The sequence below is a fragment of the Hemitrygon akajei genome, chromosome 17 (genome assembly GCF_048418815.1).
Source record: "Hemitrygon akajei chromosome 17, sHemAka1.3, whole genome shotgun sequence".
NCBI classification, from domain to species: domain Eukaryota; kingdom Metazoa; phylum Chordata; class Chondrichthyes; order Myliobatiformes; family Dasyatidae; genus Hemitrygon; species Hemitrygon akajei.
The window spans coordinates 68,989,978-69,008,523 of record NC_133140.1 but is presented as its reverse complement, the minus strand read 5'-3'; the positions used below and the strand labels follow the sequence as shown (position 1 = coordinate 69,008,523).

The following is an 18,546-nucleotide window of genomic DNA, read 5'->3' as shown; positions in this document are numbered from 1 at the left end:
CACCCCATAGATGCTGCCTGGCCTGCTGAGCTCCTCCAGCATCTTGTGTGCATCACAGCAAATGGGGGGAAAATCTTAGAAGACTGGTTAAATTTCAGACCTGTCATAACAGGAACAATTGGTTATGATCAAAGAAACAATGGCAAGGGTGTTTACTAGGTGCAACAAATATTAGATAGATGGATAGCTAGATTATTGATCTCAAAGGAAATTAGTGTCACAGTAGCATTAACAAGTGCACTGATATACAAATATTAGAAGAGCAATAAGAAAGTATTTTTAAAAAAGTTACCTCAAACACCCTAACAGGAGGGGTCATCACTTCCCCAGCTATAGTTTAACTTATAATAGGCCCTAATAGCCAAAGGTAAAAATGACCTCGTATAGCGCTCTTTGGAGCAGCACAGTTATCAGTGAAAACAGTGGAGGAAAAATATCAATATTTACAAAATAATATCTACCAGAGAACACAGGAATAGGTCCATACTTAATTCTTGTCCAGTGTGAACAACTGGCAGCCCCCCACCTCCCTCTCTAACTGACGGCAAAAAGTTCCTTTTTTTTAAAAAAAGCATGAGAAAATACCATCATTAATTCTTTAATTACCAACAAAGTTAACTTAAGACTACACATGAATTCGAATATGATGCACCCCACAATGTGGTTACAATCATATTACAAAATAAGCAGAAGTATCTATATAAGCATATAACAATTACAGCACGGAAACAGGCCATCTCGGCCCTTCAAGTCCGTGCCAAATGCTTACTCTCACCAAATCCCACCTACCTGCACTCAGCCCATAAGCCTCCATTCCTTTCCTGTCCATATACCTATCCAATCTTTCTTTAAATGACAAAATTGAAACTGCCTCTACCACTTCTACTGGAAGCTCGTTCCACACAGCTACCACTCTCTGACTAAAGAAGCTCCCCCTCATGTTACCCCTAAACTTTTGCCCCTTAACTCTCAACTCATGTCCTCTTGTTTGAATCTCCCCTACTCTCATGGAAAAAGCCTATCCATGTCTATCCCCCTCATAATTTTAAATACCTCTGTCAAGTCCCCCCTCAACCTTCTACGCTCCAAAGAATAAAGACCTAACTTGTTCAACCTTTCTCTGTAACTTAGGTGCTGAAACCCAGGTAACATTCTAGTAAGTCTCTTCTGTACTCTATTTTGTTGATAACTTTCCTATAATTCGGTGACCAGAATTGTACACAAAACTCCAAATTTGGCCTCACCAATGCCTTGTACAATTTTATCATTACATCCCAACTCCTATACTCAGTGCTCTGATTTATAAAGGCCAGCATACCAAAAGCTTTCTTCAACACCCTATCCACATGAGATTCCACCTTCAGGGAACTATGCACCATTATTCTTAGATCACTCTGTTCTACTGCATTCCTCAATGCCCTACCATTTACCATATATGTCCTATTTTGATTAGTCCTACCAAAAGGTAGCATCTCACACTTATCAGCATTAAACCCCATCTGCCATCTTTCAGCCTACTCTTCTAACTGGCCTAAATCTCTCTGCAAGCTTTGAAAACCTACTTCATTATCCACAACACCACCTATCTTAGTATCATCTGCATACTTACTAATCCAATTTACCACCCCATCATCCAGATCATTAATGTATATGACAAACAACATTGGACCCAGTACAGATCCCAGAGGCACATCGCTAGTCACTGGCCTCCAACCTGACAAACAGTTATCCACCACTACTCTCTGGCATCTCTCATCCAGCCACTGTTGAATCTATTTCACTACTTCAATATTAATACCTAATGATTGAACCTTCCAACAAACCTCCTGTGTGGAACCTTGTCAAAGGCCTTACTGAAGTCCATATAGACAACATCCACTGCTTTACCCTCATCAACTTTTCTAGTAACCTCTTCAAAAAATTCAACAAGATTTGTTAAACATGATCTTCCACGCACAAATCCATGTTGACTGCTCCTAATCAGACCCTGTCTATCCAGATAATTATATATACCATCTCTAAGAATACTTTCCATTAATTTACCCACCACTGACGTCAAACTTACAGGCCGGTAATTGCTAGGCTTACTCTTAGAACCCTTTTGAAACAATGGAACCACATGAGCAATACACCGATCCTCCGGCACCATCCCGGTTTCCAACGACATTTGAAATATTTCTGTCAGAGCCCCTGCTATTTCTACACTAACTTCCCTCAAGGTCCTAGGGAATATCCTGTCAGGATCTGGAGACTTATCCACTTTTATATTCTTTAAAAGCTCTAGTACTTCCTCTTCTTTAATCATCAGTTTCCATAACCACCCTACTTGTTTCCCTTACCTTACACAATTCAATAACTTCCTTTAATACAGTATACAAAAAACATTTACACACTTACACATCCCCATTACTAAAGAAATGGAATATTCTGCTGTGTATGGCAGAAAAGGCCCCATAAAGCCAACCCGAGAACATCAGCTCAGTTTAGGACCAAGCAGAGGAACAGCAGAACACTTAACAAAATTACATACTTATAGTTAAGTACAAATAAGGAATAAAGTTAATCTAAACTTTGGTGTCTGACTCTGAATTGCAGAGGGAAAACAGTGGGCTAATTATGGGAATATACTGAGGAAAAAATTGAAGTGCATCCACTCAACGCAATGACAGCAGAGTGACGAGGCAGTGTTTGTGTGTAAGAAGTGCTTTTACCGGGTCCTGTCCATCATGTATGACTTGTGAAATTCCAGCTGACTGCTTCCAACACAAAACACTTTAGATCCATATTTAGAAATTCCATGGAATTAAACCATGACTACCAATAAATAACCGAATTCCAAAAGGCGGAGCAAACAAGGTTTCCAAGAACTCTGATGTCCTTATGCAAAATGGAGAAAAACATTTTCCATTCTTCAGTGCTAATGTTCAAACTCTTAAACTGTGTTATTTTGTTTTATGAGTCACCTGGATTAACGCTCAAGTTAAATCGTGGACAAACGAATTAGGAGAAAGCACACATATTCTTATAAAAACACAATACTTTTGATGCTACAACTTGTTTCTCGTATGCAGTAGTAATCTCAATTCAAAATCTGTATAGAACTAACTGATGTGTAGAAAGCTCAGCATAAATAAGTTTACCTGTAGATATTTAATTGCATTGATAACTCTCTTCCATAAGGGTGATTTCCCATAAATTAATGCAACATCATGTAATGATAATTCATTCAGCACCTATCAATAAAACAGTACTACATAAGAATACAAGAGAACAACAAGAATAGGCAAGATGACAATCTAGTCTGTTATTAATTCAATCCTATCTCCACTCTTCTTGCTGATATACATAACCCTACTCCCCTAAAGTTCAACCATTTGCCTGGATTTACTGTGAAACTCAGGCTCCATACGGTGTGTGGTGGGAAGAGCAGTCTCATTAATTTCACCCAGGACACCACATTTCTAAGGAAGCACTACAAAACAGGGTGCTTCACCTTCTAAAATATACCTTAGAACTTGCTATATGGATTGTCTATTGGTAAAGCAGAAAGCTTGGTGGCTTGAGTTACTCTACAAGTGTAAGGAAATTGGCGGAATTACAGAATTTAAGCAACCACTGTGTGTGAAAGAGCTAAACAACATGATAGCACTTGTTCAACACTGCATTTAAATGTCATTCTTTTTTAAAACATTCATTCTCAGGATTTGGGCATCCCTAATTGCTCTTTAGAAGTTTGTAATGAGTTGACATCTTGAACTATTTTAGCCTTTCTGGGAAAAGTACTCCCACAAGAGATCTGGGATTTAGTTGCAGCAACAATGATATGGTGCCAATCCATTTACAAAAAGGAATAATGTGTGACTGGGAGGAGGAGGTGCAGACAGTTCTCCTGTACCATTTGCCCTTTTCCTTCTTCGTGGTAGACAACATTAGGCTAGGGAGATACAGGTGCAAGGGCTAAGGTAACCCTTCTGGTGAATTTTGCAGGTGGTACACACTGCAAACACTATACACTGGTAGTAAGGCAAAGAAATGACAACGTTGATTGATGGAAGACCGAACAATTTCAAGTTAAAGACAGGACCAATCATTGTTATGTCCTGGATGGTGAAAGTTTTGATACTTCACTCATCAGGCAAAAGGAAAGCATTCCATGACAGCGCTGACTTGTGCCAAGTAAATGATGGAAAGGCTTTGCTGTGTAAGGAAGTGAGTTATTTGGTGCAGGTTATCTGGCTCTAACCCCTTCTTGGAGACATGGTGTTCATGTAGTTAGTCCAATTTAACTCCAGGTTAATATCCACCTGGATGTCAATTGTAAGGGACTAGTTAATGGTAAGACTACGTCATCAGGAATGATTATTGTGGAATGTAGACTGGGACTTGTACCCATAAATTCCCATTGTCGGCATCTCAGTGCATTTTTTTTCTGTACTGTGTAAATAAATCAAAAAAGTACCCTTCCCAGCAGCTCAAAGTCATTCATCTTCTTACTGGTAATGATGTTATTCTGTTCCATGTTGCTATTCAAGCTCTGGAAGATAAAAACAAATTAAACCTTTAATCTTAGAATCTTTTGACTCCACTTTCATTTAAAATTTGGATGTATTCATCTGAGGTAAACAGACGGATGAAAATCTCAGTAGCTAGAGAGCCAAGGCAGCAGTGGAGCCTGGTGTTATTTTGGTTGAAGTAATAAGCAGACTTGAAAATGTATTATTGTTACTGCATAAACTCATCAATCATCCATTAATTAAGTAATCATCAAACAGTAGCAAATTATGCATACAACAGCCTTTCCGAAAAACAATTTACCAATTCCAAGAAGCTGGGATTACAATTTGTGACAAAATTGGCCAGATGAAAATAGTTGAGTTGTTTTTGGAATACAGGTTGGAGTTTATGGGTCATCAAATTCATTTTCTGTGATTTACTTTAACAACTTAGTTGATAGCATGGTAGCGTAGCACTTAGCACAACATTTTACAACACCAGAGTTTGCTTCCTGCCGCCACCTGTAAGGGGTTCATACATTCCTCCCATGACTGTGTGGGTTCCTTCTAGGTGCTCCAGTTTCCTCCCACATTCCAAAGATGTATGGTTAGATGTATGTGAAGTTTTGGCTTGCTATGTTGGAACCAGAAGTGTGGTGACAATTGTGAGGTTGTTCAGCACGATTCTTTACAATTTGATTTGACTCAAGTAACACACTTCACTCAATGTTTTAATGTACATGTGACAAATAAAATTAATATATATCTTTAAAGGAAAATATTAACATTGAACAGCACAGTACAGGCCCTTGGGCCCACAATGTTGTGCTGACCATTTAACATACTCCAACGTCAATCTAAACCAGGGCTTCCCAGCCTTTTTTATGCAATGGACCCCTATCATTAACCAAGAGGTCTGTGGACCCCAGGTTGGGAATGCATGCCCCCCCCCCATAGGCTTCCATTAAGAAGAATAGAAACAAATTGCTGATGACACAAATGTAGCAGAGAATATAATAGACAATAGGTGCAGAAGTAGACCATTCGGCCCTTCGAGCCGAATAATATAATTACATAATACATAATATAACTACAAGTATGATGTACCAGCAAAATAATTATTACAATTTAAATAAGTAGACAAGAAAGTAGCAGAGGAAATGCATGGCAAAATATCTCATTAGTCACATTAGTTAGGAGGAATGGAAAAAATAAAGTAGCTTCAGATAAACAAAATGCCTTAAAATATTTATGATGTTCAAAGCACGTCCTTGGACTTGCATAATGACAAGGAAAAAAACATAGAAGAGTACAGCACAGGATTAGGCCATCCAGCCTACAATGTTATGCTGAATCAGTTAAAAGGAAATCAAACAGACCCAAGCACTAATCGCTCATACCTACACCATGTCTGCATCCCTCCATCTCCCTTGCACCCATGTGCCTATCCAAATGTCTCATGGAAGTCTCTAATGTATTTGCCTCTAACACCATACTAGGCAGCCATGACACTGAGTAAAAAACTTATCTCTTACAACCCCCTTGAATCTTCCCCCTCTATCCTTCAAAGCGTGCTCTCCAGTCTCCCAGTACCTCAAAACCTCATCCTTAATAATAGTGTTACGAATGCAGCAGCAATTGATATGAAACTGAGACAGGGTTTATAAACAAATCCCAAGATTTATTAACTTCTGGTCTGTGGTGAACTACATATACCTGTCTGGACACCCCCCCCCCCACCCCCCACTGACTGCCTGTGGCTCCTCCCACAGACCCCTGTATAAAGGCGATTGAGGCCTGAGCCCAGCCTCTCAGTCTCCAGGATATAATATGGTGGTCAACCACTGCTTGTTCCTTCTTCCAGTCAATAAAAGCCGATATCTCGCCTTTACGTCTCAGAGAGAGTTATTGATGGTGCATCATGCTCAAAACTTAGAAAAGTAAATGAATGACTAACTTAACTGGAAGTTAACAGGCGGCAATATCTAACAAACAGTCAAACATAGAAACTGTTCTTAACGAGTTCTCATCCAAGCACAGACTTAAAGTGGTAAATTCAAAAGTCCATGTGATTTATACAGTCATTAAGGAGAGACTTCCCCGAAACAACGATTCCTTCAAAGTAACAACGAATCTGCCGATCCCACAGCCGAGAGATGCCTTGTCCGAAGAAATCATGAGGAAATAAAAGGAACTGACCTTTTTGCTAGAGGGTGGTCACTGCACAAACCTTCCCCACCTTGCAGGGGTTTAACTCAAATGTGCATGCCACAATTCCCGAATGAAGGTCGATCATTCCCAAAACGCTGAACGATATTAACTTTATCCATTCCTTTGAACTTGGATAACTCCGGTAATGCCTTCACTCTCCGATACTTGGATTGTAAGGGAAAAATAAACATGCAACAAACAAAACTGGTGGAGCCTCCACACCTCCGACTGGCAACAACAATGTAGCATCAAAAATAAAAATAAGAGACTTCCGGGTTGAGCATGGAGTGAGTAGGTGCGTGAGAGTGTGGCTCCCGATTTTTTATTGAAAATCTACCTGTTTATCTTTGCCGTATGCTCGAGATAACTGAATATTTAACATTGTGAACAACCTGGGACGTTGCTGGACACTGAAAAGGCAAATAAAATGTACCTTCGAAGTAAAACTGGGGAAAAAGTTCGCGAAGCCTCAAGCAAGAAAGTTGATGTTACGGTTACGGCGCTGCTGCACACTGCTGGACCTGCGCTACCCGATGACTTGGAGAGGCTTCGTTTAGTACTTCTTACTGACATGACGCAAGCGGTGCATTCTGCCCTAAAAAGAGAACTTGAAGATGCCTTGTCACCAGTGAATGCTACCATGGAACCAATTATATCTTATTACGAGTTGCACGATGAACGCATTCGTGAGGTTGAAGATGGCCTAAGTGATTATAGTGACCGACTGGCGAGCGTTGAAGCCGCCATTGCAGCATTGCAGAGCGAAAACGCATTTCTGAAGGGGAAGCTAGATGACCTCGAAGATCAGTCGCAGAGATCCAATTTGAGAGTGGATTCCTGAAAATTTGAAAGGTTAGGACCCTGTTAAATTTATGACCGAGTTTTTTGACAAAGTGCTGGGGACAAATTTCTTCCCAAGGTCTCTCATACTTTCGCGTGCTCACCGTGTCAGGCCTAAGCCACCCAGTCACTCTGAAGCCAAGCAAACGAGACCAAGAACGTTCCTGGTTCTCTTTCACTTCTTTCAAGATAAGCAACGCATCATCAATAGACGGAAGCAGGAGCTGTATTTCTGCGGACATCGCAAGTTTTCTCATGAAGATTTTAGTGCAAAGCTGGGGAAAAAATGAGCAGTGTTCAAGGAGGTGAAATCCCTGCTTTACAGGAAAGGGCTCAGGTTCAGCCTCTTGTATCCTGCCTGGCTCCTGGACATCCATGAAGATAAAGAGCTTTATTTCGATACACCAGAGGCAGCCAAAGAGTTTTACCATTCGTGCTGGGGAGAAGAAGAACAAGAAGAGCAATGACTTTTTTTTAAGGTTATTCATGCAGCATTGAAGGGTCCTCCTGCCGAGGCAAACTGCTAATTTTCGCAATTCACTTCTTTGTTCATTTTTTCCAGTTTAATTTGTGGAAAGTGATCAGGTCAATCTGCTATGCTGCGGAATCTGATTAACAAAAACTTTCAACCAGCAAAATGTAAATATTTGGTATTTGCATCTCTGGCATTTAGTTTCCTAGTTTTTTTTTTGTTTTTAATTCTTTTCTTGACCTGTGTTATCTTTAGCCTATATATATATTAAAGGTAGAATAAGTGATGGTATAAATTTTAAGGAGGGAGCCACCCTAGACTAGATTGTAAGTTTTGGTTGTATGAGGAACGCTTTGGAAGTTTTTTGTTTGGTAATGTCTGCGATTGTCCTCAGTTGGGGAGGTAGATCCAGCTTTTGGGGATTAATTGTTTTTTTTTGTTTGTGTAAAGGGGTGGGGGAGTGTTTTGGGGGATCACCATGGCAGCTTATTCTTTTGTATGTTACGTATTAGCTAGACTTTCTTTTCAGTGTGCGTTATTGTGTGCAACTAGAGCCCTCGCACTGTTTTGGATTGTGGGTCCTGTGTGTCTTTTGATATGGTTATGAGTGCTGCTGCTGATGGAGGCCACCTGTGAGGTTTATTTCTTGGAATGTAAAGGGGCTCAATGGTCCTGTTAATAGAGCCAAAGTTTTCTCCCATCTGAAACAATTAAAAGCAGATATACTATTTCTACAAGAGTCACATTTAAGAGTGGAAGACCATAATAGACTCTGTAAAGCATAGATTAGTCGGGTTTTTCATTCCAGGTTTAGATGTAGGTCCAGCGGTGTGGCAATATTAATCACCAAAAGACTGCAGTTTACACCATCTGATGTAATCAGTGACCCTAATGGTCGCTTTATTATAGTCTCTGGATCTCTCAGATACCTGTCATTTTGGTAAATGTTTATGTCCCTAATTGGGATGACGTCCACTTTGCAGATAAGGTTTTGTCATTAATACTTAACCTGAATACACACCAGCTAATCTTTTCAGGAGATTTGAACTGTGCCTTGACCCACTGCTTGATAGGTCTAGCTCTAAGGGAACATCTTCTGGTATGGCAAAGGTCTTCTCAATGTTTATGCAACAAAATGGTTATATGGATCCTTGGAGATTGTTGAATCCATTGGTCAGGCAATTCTCTTTCTTTTCTCATGTTCACCACTGCTATTCCAGGCTAGACTATTTCTTTATAGCTCCTTGATACCAATGATTAGACAAATTGAGTACACTGCTATAGTTACATCTGATCACTCGCCCATGAAACTGGACCTATGTTTTCCTTTAAACATTAGAAAATAGCCTCTGTGGAGACTTAACCCCCTTTTGCTTTCCAATGAGAAATTTTGTAGTCATATTTCGGCTAACATTGACACATTCTTCAAGACTAACAAAACTGAGTCAGTATCATACTCTTTACTTTGGGAAACTTTAAAAGCTTACTTGAGGGGTCAAATAATATCTTACACTTCACATGCCAATAAAGAGCGTAGGAAGGAAATGCAAGTGTTATTGCAATCTATTTTGGACTTGGATAGGCAATATTCTAAGGCACCCACTGCAGAATTATATAAAAGCCCGGCTGATTTGCAAGCGAAGTTTAATCTTCTATCTACAAACTTATCAAAACAATTAATTCTTAAGACACATGGCCTCTATAATGAATATGGTGACAAGGCGAGCCAGCTTATGGCTCATCAGTTGAAGCGTCAAGCTGCATCATGACTTATTCCCCAGATACGGGACACGCACCAAAACTTGACAAGCAATCCAAAACAGATTAATAACATCTTTGCAACTTCTTATTCCTCTCTGTATACCTCAGAGATTCCCTCAGATATAACAAATATGGAACGTTTTTTAGATAATTTGGAAATACCAACTCTTGAACCAGAGGGGGTGGAGAATTCAGATCGGGCTCTTGGGCAGGAAGAGAGTAATAATGCCATTATGGCTATGCAGAGCGGTAAGCCCTCAGGTTATCCGATAGAATTTTATAAGAAATTTAAGGATAAGTTCATACCGGTCATTCTAGAAGTGTTTCAGGAATCTTTAGGGAACGGTTCCTTACCCCCTACTCTTTCACAGGCATCTATTTCACTTCTTCTTAAAAAGGACAAGGACCCGACTCAATGTGGATCATATCGCCCCATCTCACTTTTGAATGTGGATATGAAAATTTTGGCTAAAGTGCTAGTGTGCCATTTAGAATGTCCCCTTCCCAAGATAATCTCAGGTGATCAAACAGGTTTTATTAAAAATCACCATTCCTTTTTTAATATCCGTCGACTGACTGATGTGGTTTATTCACCCGGTGATTCTCCGAGTCCGGAGGTTGTTATCTCCTTGGATGCGGAGAAGGCGCTTGATAGAGTGGAGTGGGTATACTTCTTTAGTGTTTTGGAGAAATTTGGATTTGGAGAATATCTGTAGCCTAGGTTAAGCTATTATATCACTCGCCTTTAGCGTGTGTACAGATGAATTATTTTCAATCTGACTATTTCCCATTAACACGTGGCACTCGCCAAGGCTGCCCATTGTCCCCTCTTCTTTTTGCAATTGCAATTGAGCCTCTTCCTATTGCACTTAAGTCAACTACATTATTTCAAGGCGTTAGGAGAGGGGACATGTCTTTCCAATATTTTTTCAAAAGCGATCAAGACCAGAACATATGAGTTAAAGACGCTATCTCAGAATAACATCTGTCACAAATAGGATTTATATAGGAATAAAAATGAGCCAATTTATCCTTGGACATATGAGCCCTATGCACAACCTTAAACTGTATTAATGAATGTTTAGCACATATAGATGATGAATTAACTAATTGAAGAATTTTATCCCAATTCTCAATAGGGATAGTAGGGTTAAGTTCTCTTTCCCAATCATTTTTAATCTTATAGAAGGGCTCTGAACGTATCTTCATAATTATATTGTAGAGTTTTGATATTAGCCCTTTCTGAGAAGGATTTAGTTCAAACAAATTCTCCAAAATACCTGAAGACACAAGATTTGGAAAGGTAGGAAGTACAGTATTTGATATTATTTCCACGGTATTGAACATTGATTTACAACCTCATCCTATTACTGCAATTTTTGGTTTACCAATGATGGACTCAGTCCATTTTTCCTCTTCTGCTTGTCGAATGATTGCATTTCTTACGTTAATGGCTAGAAGATCTATTTTGTTGAATTGGAAAGAAATTAATCCTACCATATTTCATTGGTTTTCTCAAACTATGTTATGTCTAAATTTAGAAAAAATTAGAAGTGTTGTATTTGATACTTCTATTAAATTTGATAAGATATCGAGACCATTTATCCAATATTTTCATATGATGTAATGTGACCCTGTTCCAAGCCTATTTGTTTTTCCAGTTTTGATTTTACATATGTTGAGAGGATCGGAGTTGACGACACTGATGATTTTGTATTTTTGTTAAATATTATAAACAGCCCTTTTTTAAAAAAAAATTCTTTTTCCATTTTCTTTTTTTGTTTTTTTCTTTATTAGTTATTAGATTGTTAGATTAGTTTTTCTTGCATAATTTTTTTTTTCTTTTTCTCTTTTCTGTTTTTTTTAATATATATTATGATATACCTAGGTTTGCCTTGTTTATATGTTACTTGTATCGTCCATGAATTGGGAAGACTCATTTATATTGTAACTACTGCTTATGTATTCTTTCATGTTCAGTTGAAATGTGTATGTTTGTAATCCCATTATCTATGTATCAATCTTATTATGTTGATATTAATAATAATAATTTTAAAAAGATTGAAAAAGGAGAGGGACATGGAACACCGTGTATCCCTATAACCTGATGACCTTTTACTTTATGTTAGTGACTCTGTAGGTAGCAGTCCTGCTATTGTGTCATTATTAGGTCAATTTGGAGCCTTCTCTGGCTATAAACTGAACTTCCAAAAAAGCAAATGTTTTCCCATTAATTACTTGGCCCTACAGATCCGACAGGAATCTTTGCCTTTTCTTTTATCTCAAGATGGTTTTGTATACACATTACTCGCTCTTTTACATCTCTGTTTGAAGCTAACTACAGGCCTCAGGTTAGCCAAATGAAGGCTGATTTTGAGAGATGGTGCAGTTTACCCCTTACTATAGCTGGGAGAATTCAATCGGTGAAAATGACTGTACTTCCCAGATTTCTTTACTTGTTCTAGTGCTTGCCAGTTTTCTTATCTAAGTTATTTTTCAAATCAGTCAACCAAGCTATAACCTCCTTTATTTGGGAAAATAAGGTCCCAAGGGTTAATAAGCGCACTCTCCAAAGAGGTTGTGACGTAGGTGGAATGGGCCTTCCTAGCTTTATTCATTATTACTGGGCATCGAACATTCAAAAGTTATTATTTTGGCTTCACCGGCCAGATATAAACTGGTGCCTGCTTGAGACACGGTCTTGCCACTCCTCGTCTCTCCCAGCTTTAGTGTATTCTTCCTTGCCATTGAAATCCTCTCAATTCACGTCTAACTCGGTCGTGCCCTCCACCCACAAAATTTTTAATCAATTTCACTGCCACTATAAGTTCACATCAGCTTCAGTTTTGGGTCCCTTTCATAGAAACCATCTACTTCTTCCCTCCACACTCGATTCAGTTTTTAGACAATGGGGTTTGAATGGTCTTATCTGCATTAAGGATTTGTACACTGACAACATACTTGATAGTTTTGATAACCTGTGCAGTAAATATGACCTTCCGTATAATCATTTTTTAAAAGATACCTGTAGATTTGCCACTTTGTCAAGGAAAAATTTCCCTCTTTTCCTGATCTACCACCTGATATGTTGTAGGAAAAACTCACTCATAGCTTTAATAATAAAGGGCTGATCTCTGTATTATACTCTCAGCTGATGTCTTTGGGAGTTCAAGATCTAAACAAAACTAAGACTAGGTGGGAGAATGACCTTGGTATGGATCTGGCTGAGGAACATTGGGCAAAAACTGTGCCCAGTTCTGGTTGCCTCAATATAGGAAGGATGTGGAAGCATTGGAAAGGGTACAGAGGAGATTTACCAGGATGCTGCCTGGTTTAGAGAGTATGGATTATGATCAGAGATTAAGGGAGCTAGGGCTTTATTCTTTGGAGAGAAGGAGGATGAGAGGAGACATGATAGAGGTGTACAAGATATTAAGGGGAATAGATAGAGTGGACAGCCAGCGCCTCTTCCCCAGGGCACCACTGCTCAATACAAGAGGACATGGCTTTAAGGTAAGGGGAGGGAAGTTCAAGGGGGATATTAGAGGAAGGTTTTTCACTCAGAGAGTGGTTGTTGCGTGGAATGCACTGCCTGAGTCAGTGGTGGAGGCAGATACACTAGTGAAATTTAAGAGACTACTAGACGGGTATATGGAGGAATTTAAGGTGGGGGGGTTATGTGGGAGGCAGGGTTTAAGGGTCAGCACAACATTGTGGGCCAAAGGGCCTGTACTGTGCTGTATTTTTCTATGTTCTATGTTCTAAAAGCGTTGAATAGGGTTCATTCCTCATCATCATGTGCTAGACTGGGGCTCATACAATTTAAAGTTTTACACAGGGTACATTTAAGTAAAGCCAGGCTTGCTGACATATATTGCGGAACAGGCGCTGGCTGTGACAGGTGTTCCTTCTCTCCGGCTGGTTTAGTGCATGCATTTTGGCCTTACCCTCGGCTTGATGGCTATTGGACACTGGTTTTTAAAGTTATCAGTGAGGTTTTGTGGGTGACACTGAGACCTTGCCCGCTTATAGCTGTATTTGGTGTGGCGCATGATGTTTTGGGTTTAAATGAAAGCTATTTGGATATCATTGCATTTGCATCACTATTGGTCCATAAGAGAATCTTGCTGGTCTGGAAATCTGCCACTCTCCCTTCTCCTGCTGCTTGGTTAGAGGACGTAATATTTTTTCTGAAATTAGAAGAGATTAAATTCACTTTGAGGGGGTCTGTGAAAAAGTTCTATTTGAAATGGGGACCTTTCTTGTCATATTTTGGGAGTCTTAAGGAATTACCTACTAGTTGAGGGCATTTGATTGTACTTAGGAAGTTGCCCCCCTTTTAACATGCATATGGTTTACCTCACAGGGTGGTTGATGAATTGTAATGAGTGTATTTTGGATCATCTGACATGTTGTGGATGTGTGTGGGCCTTCAGCTTGAAGTAGTGTGGGGGTATGGCTGTGAAATGTCCGCACTTGTGTTTGTGAATTGTTGTATCATAAGTACATTAGCTGCCATGGTATGTTCGGGGAGGGAGGATGAGGGAAGGTTTGTTTAGGGGGTAAGATATAAAAGCGAAATGGAGGAAAATGTAATCCATTATGTATTCTGTATTGCATCATTCCTTCAATAAAAATATAGAAAAAAAAAATAAGAACTGTGTCACAGACTGCGGGCTTGGTTTAAATACCGTTTGGAATATGCCATCACGCGACATAACATCACCCCATGGACATGAGACCTTTACATCATCCTACTCACAAGACCATTACATTATCCTACTGTCCCGTGTCCAAACTGTGAGTATGTAACAATAGACTGCAACGCTTTCCCAAACACTGAGGTTAGGCTAACTGGCCTATAATTTCCTTCCTTTTTCCGCCCTTCTTAAAGAGTGGAATGACATTTTCAGTCTCTAGGACTATGCCTGAATCAAGTGATTCTTAAAAGATCATAACTAAAGCATCCATTACCTCTTCAGCAACCTCTTTCTGGACTCTAGGATGTAGTCCACCTGGTCCAGGTGACTTATCCACCTTAAGATCTCTTGAGTTTGCCTAGCAATTTTTCCTTTGTAATAGCAATAACACTCACTCCTACTCCCTGACACACTACCAGCGTCTTCCACAGTGAGGACAGATGCAGAGTACCTATTAGGTTCATCTGCTATTTCTTTGTCTCCCATTACTAACTCATGAGCATCATTTTCCAGTGATCCAACAACAACCCTCAACTCCCTTTTACTCTATATAACTGAAAAAACTTTTGGCATCCTACTTTATATTATAGGCTAGTTTGCCCTCATATTTCATCTTTTCCTTTTGTATAGCTTCTTTAAAATTTGCTTTTTGTTGGATTATAAAAGCTTCCAATCATCCAGCTTTTGCTACCTTATATGCCCTTTCCTTGGCTGTTATGCAGTCCCTAACTTGCTCTGTCAGCCACAGTTGCCTGTCCCTGCCATTTGAGAACCTTTTCGTCTGTGGGACATATCTACACTGCACATTGTGAACTATTCCCAGAAACTTCAGCCATCTCTGCTCTGTCATCGTATCCCTGCCAGAATACTCCTCCAATCCACCTGGGCAAGATCCTCTCTTGATGTTGATCAATGGTAGAACAGACCCTTCTGCTCAACCCATTTCTGCTCACAGTTCCAAAGTTCTTAGTTCAAGGCATTCAGAAAACTGAGAGATGATCCCACTAAAACATAACATTCTGAGATTGCTTGTGATGGTAGATAGTGAAAGGCATTCACTCAAGTTGATAATCCAGAACTAGGAGACACTGTAATCAACAGCAGTTGCTATTGATAAATGCTTTCAACAAAAATAAAAATGTCCCAAGGGTTTTCACAATGCTCTCTTCAATTGAAAAATTGACAGCAGTTTGAGAAGGTATCAGGATTGATATTAAAATCTTGGGCAAAAAGAGAAAGGTTTATCTCAAGAGATGTAAAGGAGTTGACAAGGCTGAGAGAAACAAAATGAAAATCACAGAGGTTAGAGGCTTAAAACCATTGCAAGTTCAATAAAGGTGAGGCAATCAAACTTAGGGTTGACCAAGGCGCCTGACTTTAGCAGAATGGATATCTTGGAGAATGTTAGGACTGCAGGAGATAAAATGGGATGAAACTAAAGAGGAGTTTGAAAAAAAAAGAATGAGAATTTCAGAACCAAGACACTGCTTGAATGTAAACTGTTAGATTCTAGAAGCGTAGGGGTTATGGGTCACAACCATGAGTTAAGGACAAGGATAGCCACATGTGATTGAGTAATTTAGGCCTTGGGCGGGGGGTGGGGGGAGTGCACAGTACTGGAATAGTCATCCTGAGGTAAACAGACGAATGAAAATCTCAGTAGATAGAGAGCCAAGGCAGCAGTGGAGCCTGGTGTTATTTTGGATGAAGAAATAAGCAGCCTTGAAAATGAAATGTGAAACTTCACTTGGAATCAATTGGGTATAACTTAGTTCTGTTTCACAGAGTTGCCAGGCAGAGGGAATGGTGATCCACTTGGATATTTGGAAGTTTTGATGAAAATTGAAGACAATGACTTTCAGTACCCTATTATTTGGAATGAGGAATCTGTGCAACCTGTATTGGCTACTGTACAAGCAGTCTGACTTCAGGGATCGCAGGTTAGTAATGAGAGGTGGAGTAGGGGATAGGGGAGGCAGAAGGAGTTGGGGAGAGGTAAATCTGCTGAACATGTTGATTTTTTTTGAGGAGCAGAAAAAAAGACATAAAGGCCAGATTCATGGTGACCCCAGACTTAACAGTTTAAAAACAGAAGAAGTGAAGATGTTTCTGATGATCAGTGACAGAATGGTTAAGAATAGAGTTAACTGGAAGACAGAGGGATGCATTAGAGGAGAACTTGAGCATATCAAAGGCTGAAGGCAAGTCAAAATGGATAGCGAGGTGACAGCTGTCACAACCATATTTCAACACCATATCAAAGCTTATCTGGGGGATTCAAATACAAATTCCTGGGTAGTTGGCATAAATCTAGGACACTACATCACCTTAAATACTTTTGGAGATGAGGGAAAAAAGAGGTTACCCATAAATAGAAAGAACTTTTTAGTCATATTGTGAAATTTTCAAATACTAAATATCAGAAGATTATAAATGCTCAGTTACTGTCTATAATGAAAAACAAAAAATGCAAAAAAAAACCCAAACAAACTTCTGGAGGAACTCAGAGTTAGAACTGTGGCAGCATGGCCATTTGGAAATAATCCACCAACTCATAACTTTTAAACTTTATTGTATCTTCTCACAAACTTAATTGGCTTTGGAGAGATTGCATCGCAAGTCTATCCAAAATATATTAACATTCACAACTGCCAAGCTAGAACTATGTGTCTGATTTCCAAATAACCTTGGAAACGGCTCTTTACTAAGAACAGTTAGAATCTTAGCCTTGCCCATTAAACTTCAGCCTGATTTCAGTTTGATTCTTTTCTATTGTAAAATGAATGGTGCAATATGTAATATAATTTCAAGTGCCTACAATTTATCTATCAAAGGCATAGAGTGAGGACTTCATCTGCAAATCATAGGGTAAGTATCCTCTTGCCACTTTCGATTAATGGCTAGAAAGAACTCGCTTCAATACCCTACAGGTGAGTTGAATATACCGTAATCTTTAAAATAGTCTTTGAAAAGCTTGTGGGCTGCTTTTCAAAGGTTAGCTATTATCAAAGTCAAAGTCAAATTTATTGTCATATGTACAGGTGCAATGAAAAATTTGCTTGCAGCAGCATCACAGGCCACAAATACAGTATAAGCAACATCATAAAAAAAACTTAAAATTAAGGATAAATTATGCACAATTAGAACAAAAAAAAAACAAAGTCTATTTTAGTACAAAGTGGTCATAGTTTTGCTAAACTGTAATTATTAGGATTTTACCAGTTTGTTTAAGAACAAAATGGCTGAAGGGAAGTACGGTAGCTGTTCTTGAGGCTGGTGCTCAGGGACTTTTGGATTCTGTAAGCTTGCCCAGTTGTAGCTGTGAGAAGGCATGGGTTCAGATGGTGGGATCGTTGATGTTGGACGTTGCTTTTTTGAGGCGGGACCTCCTATAGATACAACTGCCAGTGGTAGGGAGGGATGTGCCTGTGATGTAGTATAGGGCAGAGTTCATTGATCTCTCGCAGCTTTTTACATTCCTGCATATTTGAATTGCCATACCATAGTCAGGATACTTGCAACAGTACACTGGTAGGTGTCTGAATGATCAGTGACAAACCAAACTTCCTTATCTTCCAGGCAGCTATAATCTTAAATAAGGGACTTGAGCATCCGCATTTTTGGTATCCACGGGGTGTCCCGGAACCAATCCCCCGCGGATAAGGAGGCCCGACTGTATTTGTGTCGAAGACCAAGCTGAAGAAGATGAACAGCAGCCTGGCATTTTATCCTGATGGTTCAGAGCAGAATGAAGAGCCAGAGAAATTGCGCCTGCTGCTGACCAACCGTGGTGGTAGGCAAACTGGAGCACATACAGGTCATCTCTGAGGCAAGAGTTGCTATGCGCTGCAAGCAACCTTAAAAACACTTCATTACAGTTGCTGAAAGTGCCACTGTACAGTTGCCATTTGGGTAGGTCACTACGCTCTTCTTGGGCACTGATGCAATAGATACCTTTACGAAGCAAACAGGAACCTCAGGCTGCAGAAGCAAGAGGTTGAATACATCTATAAATACTCCAGTCAGCTGGTCCACACACATCTTTAGTAGGTGGTCAGGTACTCTGTCT

General features: G+C 39.6%; 1 protein-coding gene across 1 annotated transcript in view; it reads right to left on the bottom strand.

Annotated features, from left to right (window-relative positions):
- The window catches only part of LOC140740814 (rifampicin phosphotransferase-like), a 196,223-nt gene that overhangs the window by 45,955 nt on the left and 131,722 nt on the right, over positions 1-18,546 (bottom strand). The window contains exons 23-24 of the mRNA XM_073070343.1: positions 4,460-4,534; positions 3,141-3,233 (exon numbers count right to left, since the gene is read on the bottom strand). Coding sequence (XP_072926444.1) covers positions 3,141-3,233; positions 4,460-4,534 — 168 coding nt within the window. The remainder of the gene's footprint in view (positions 1-3,140; positions 3,234-4,459; positions 4,535-18,546) is intronic.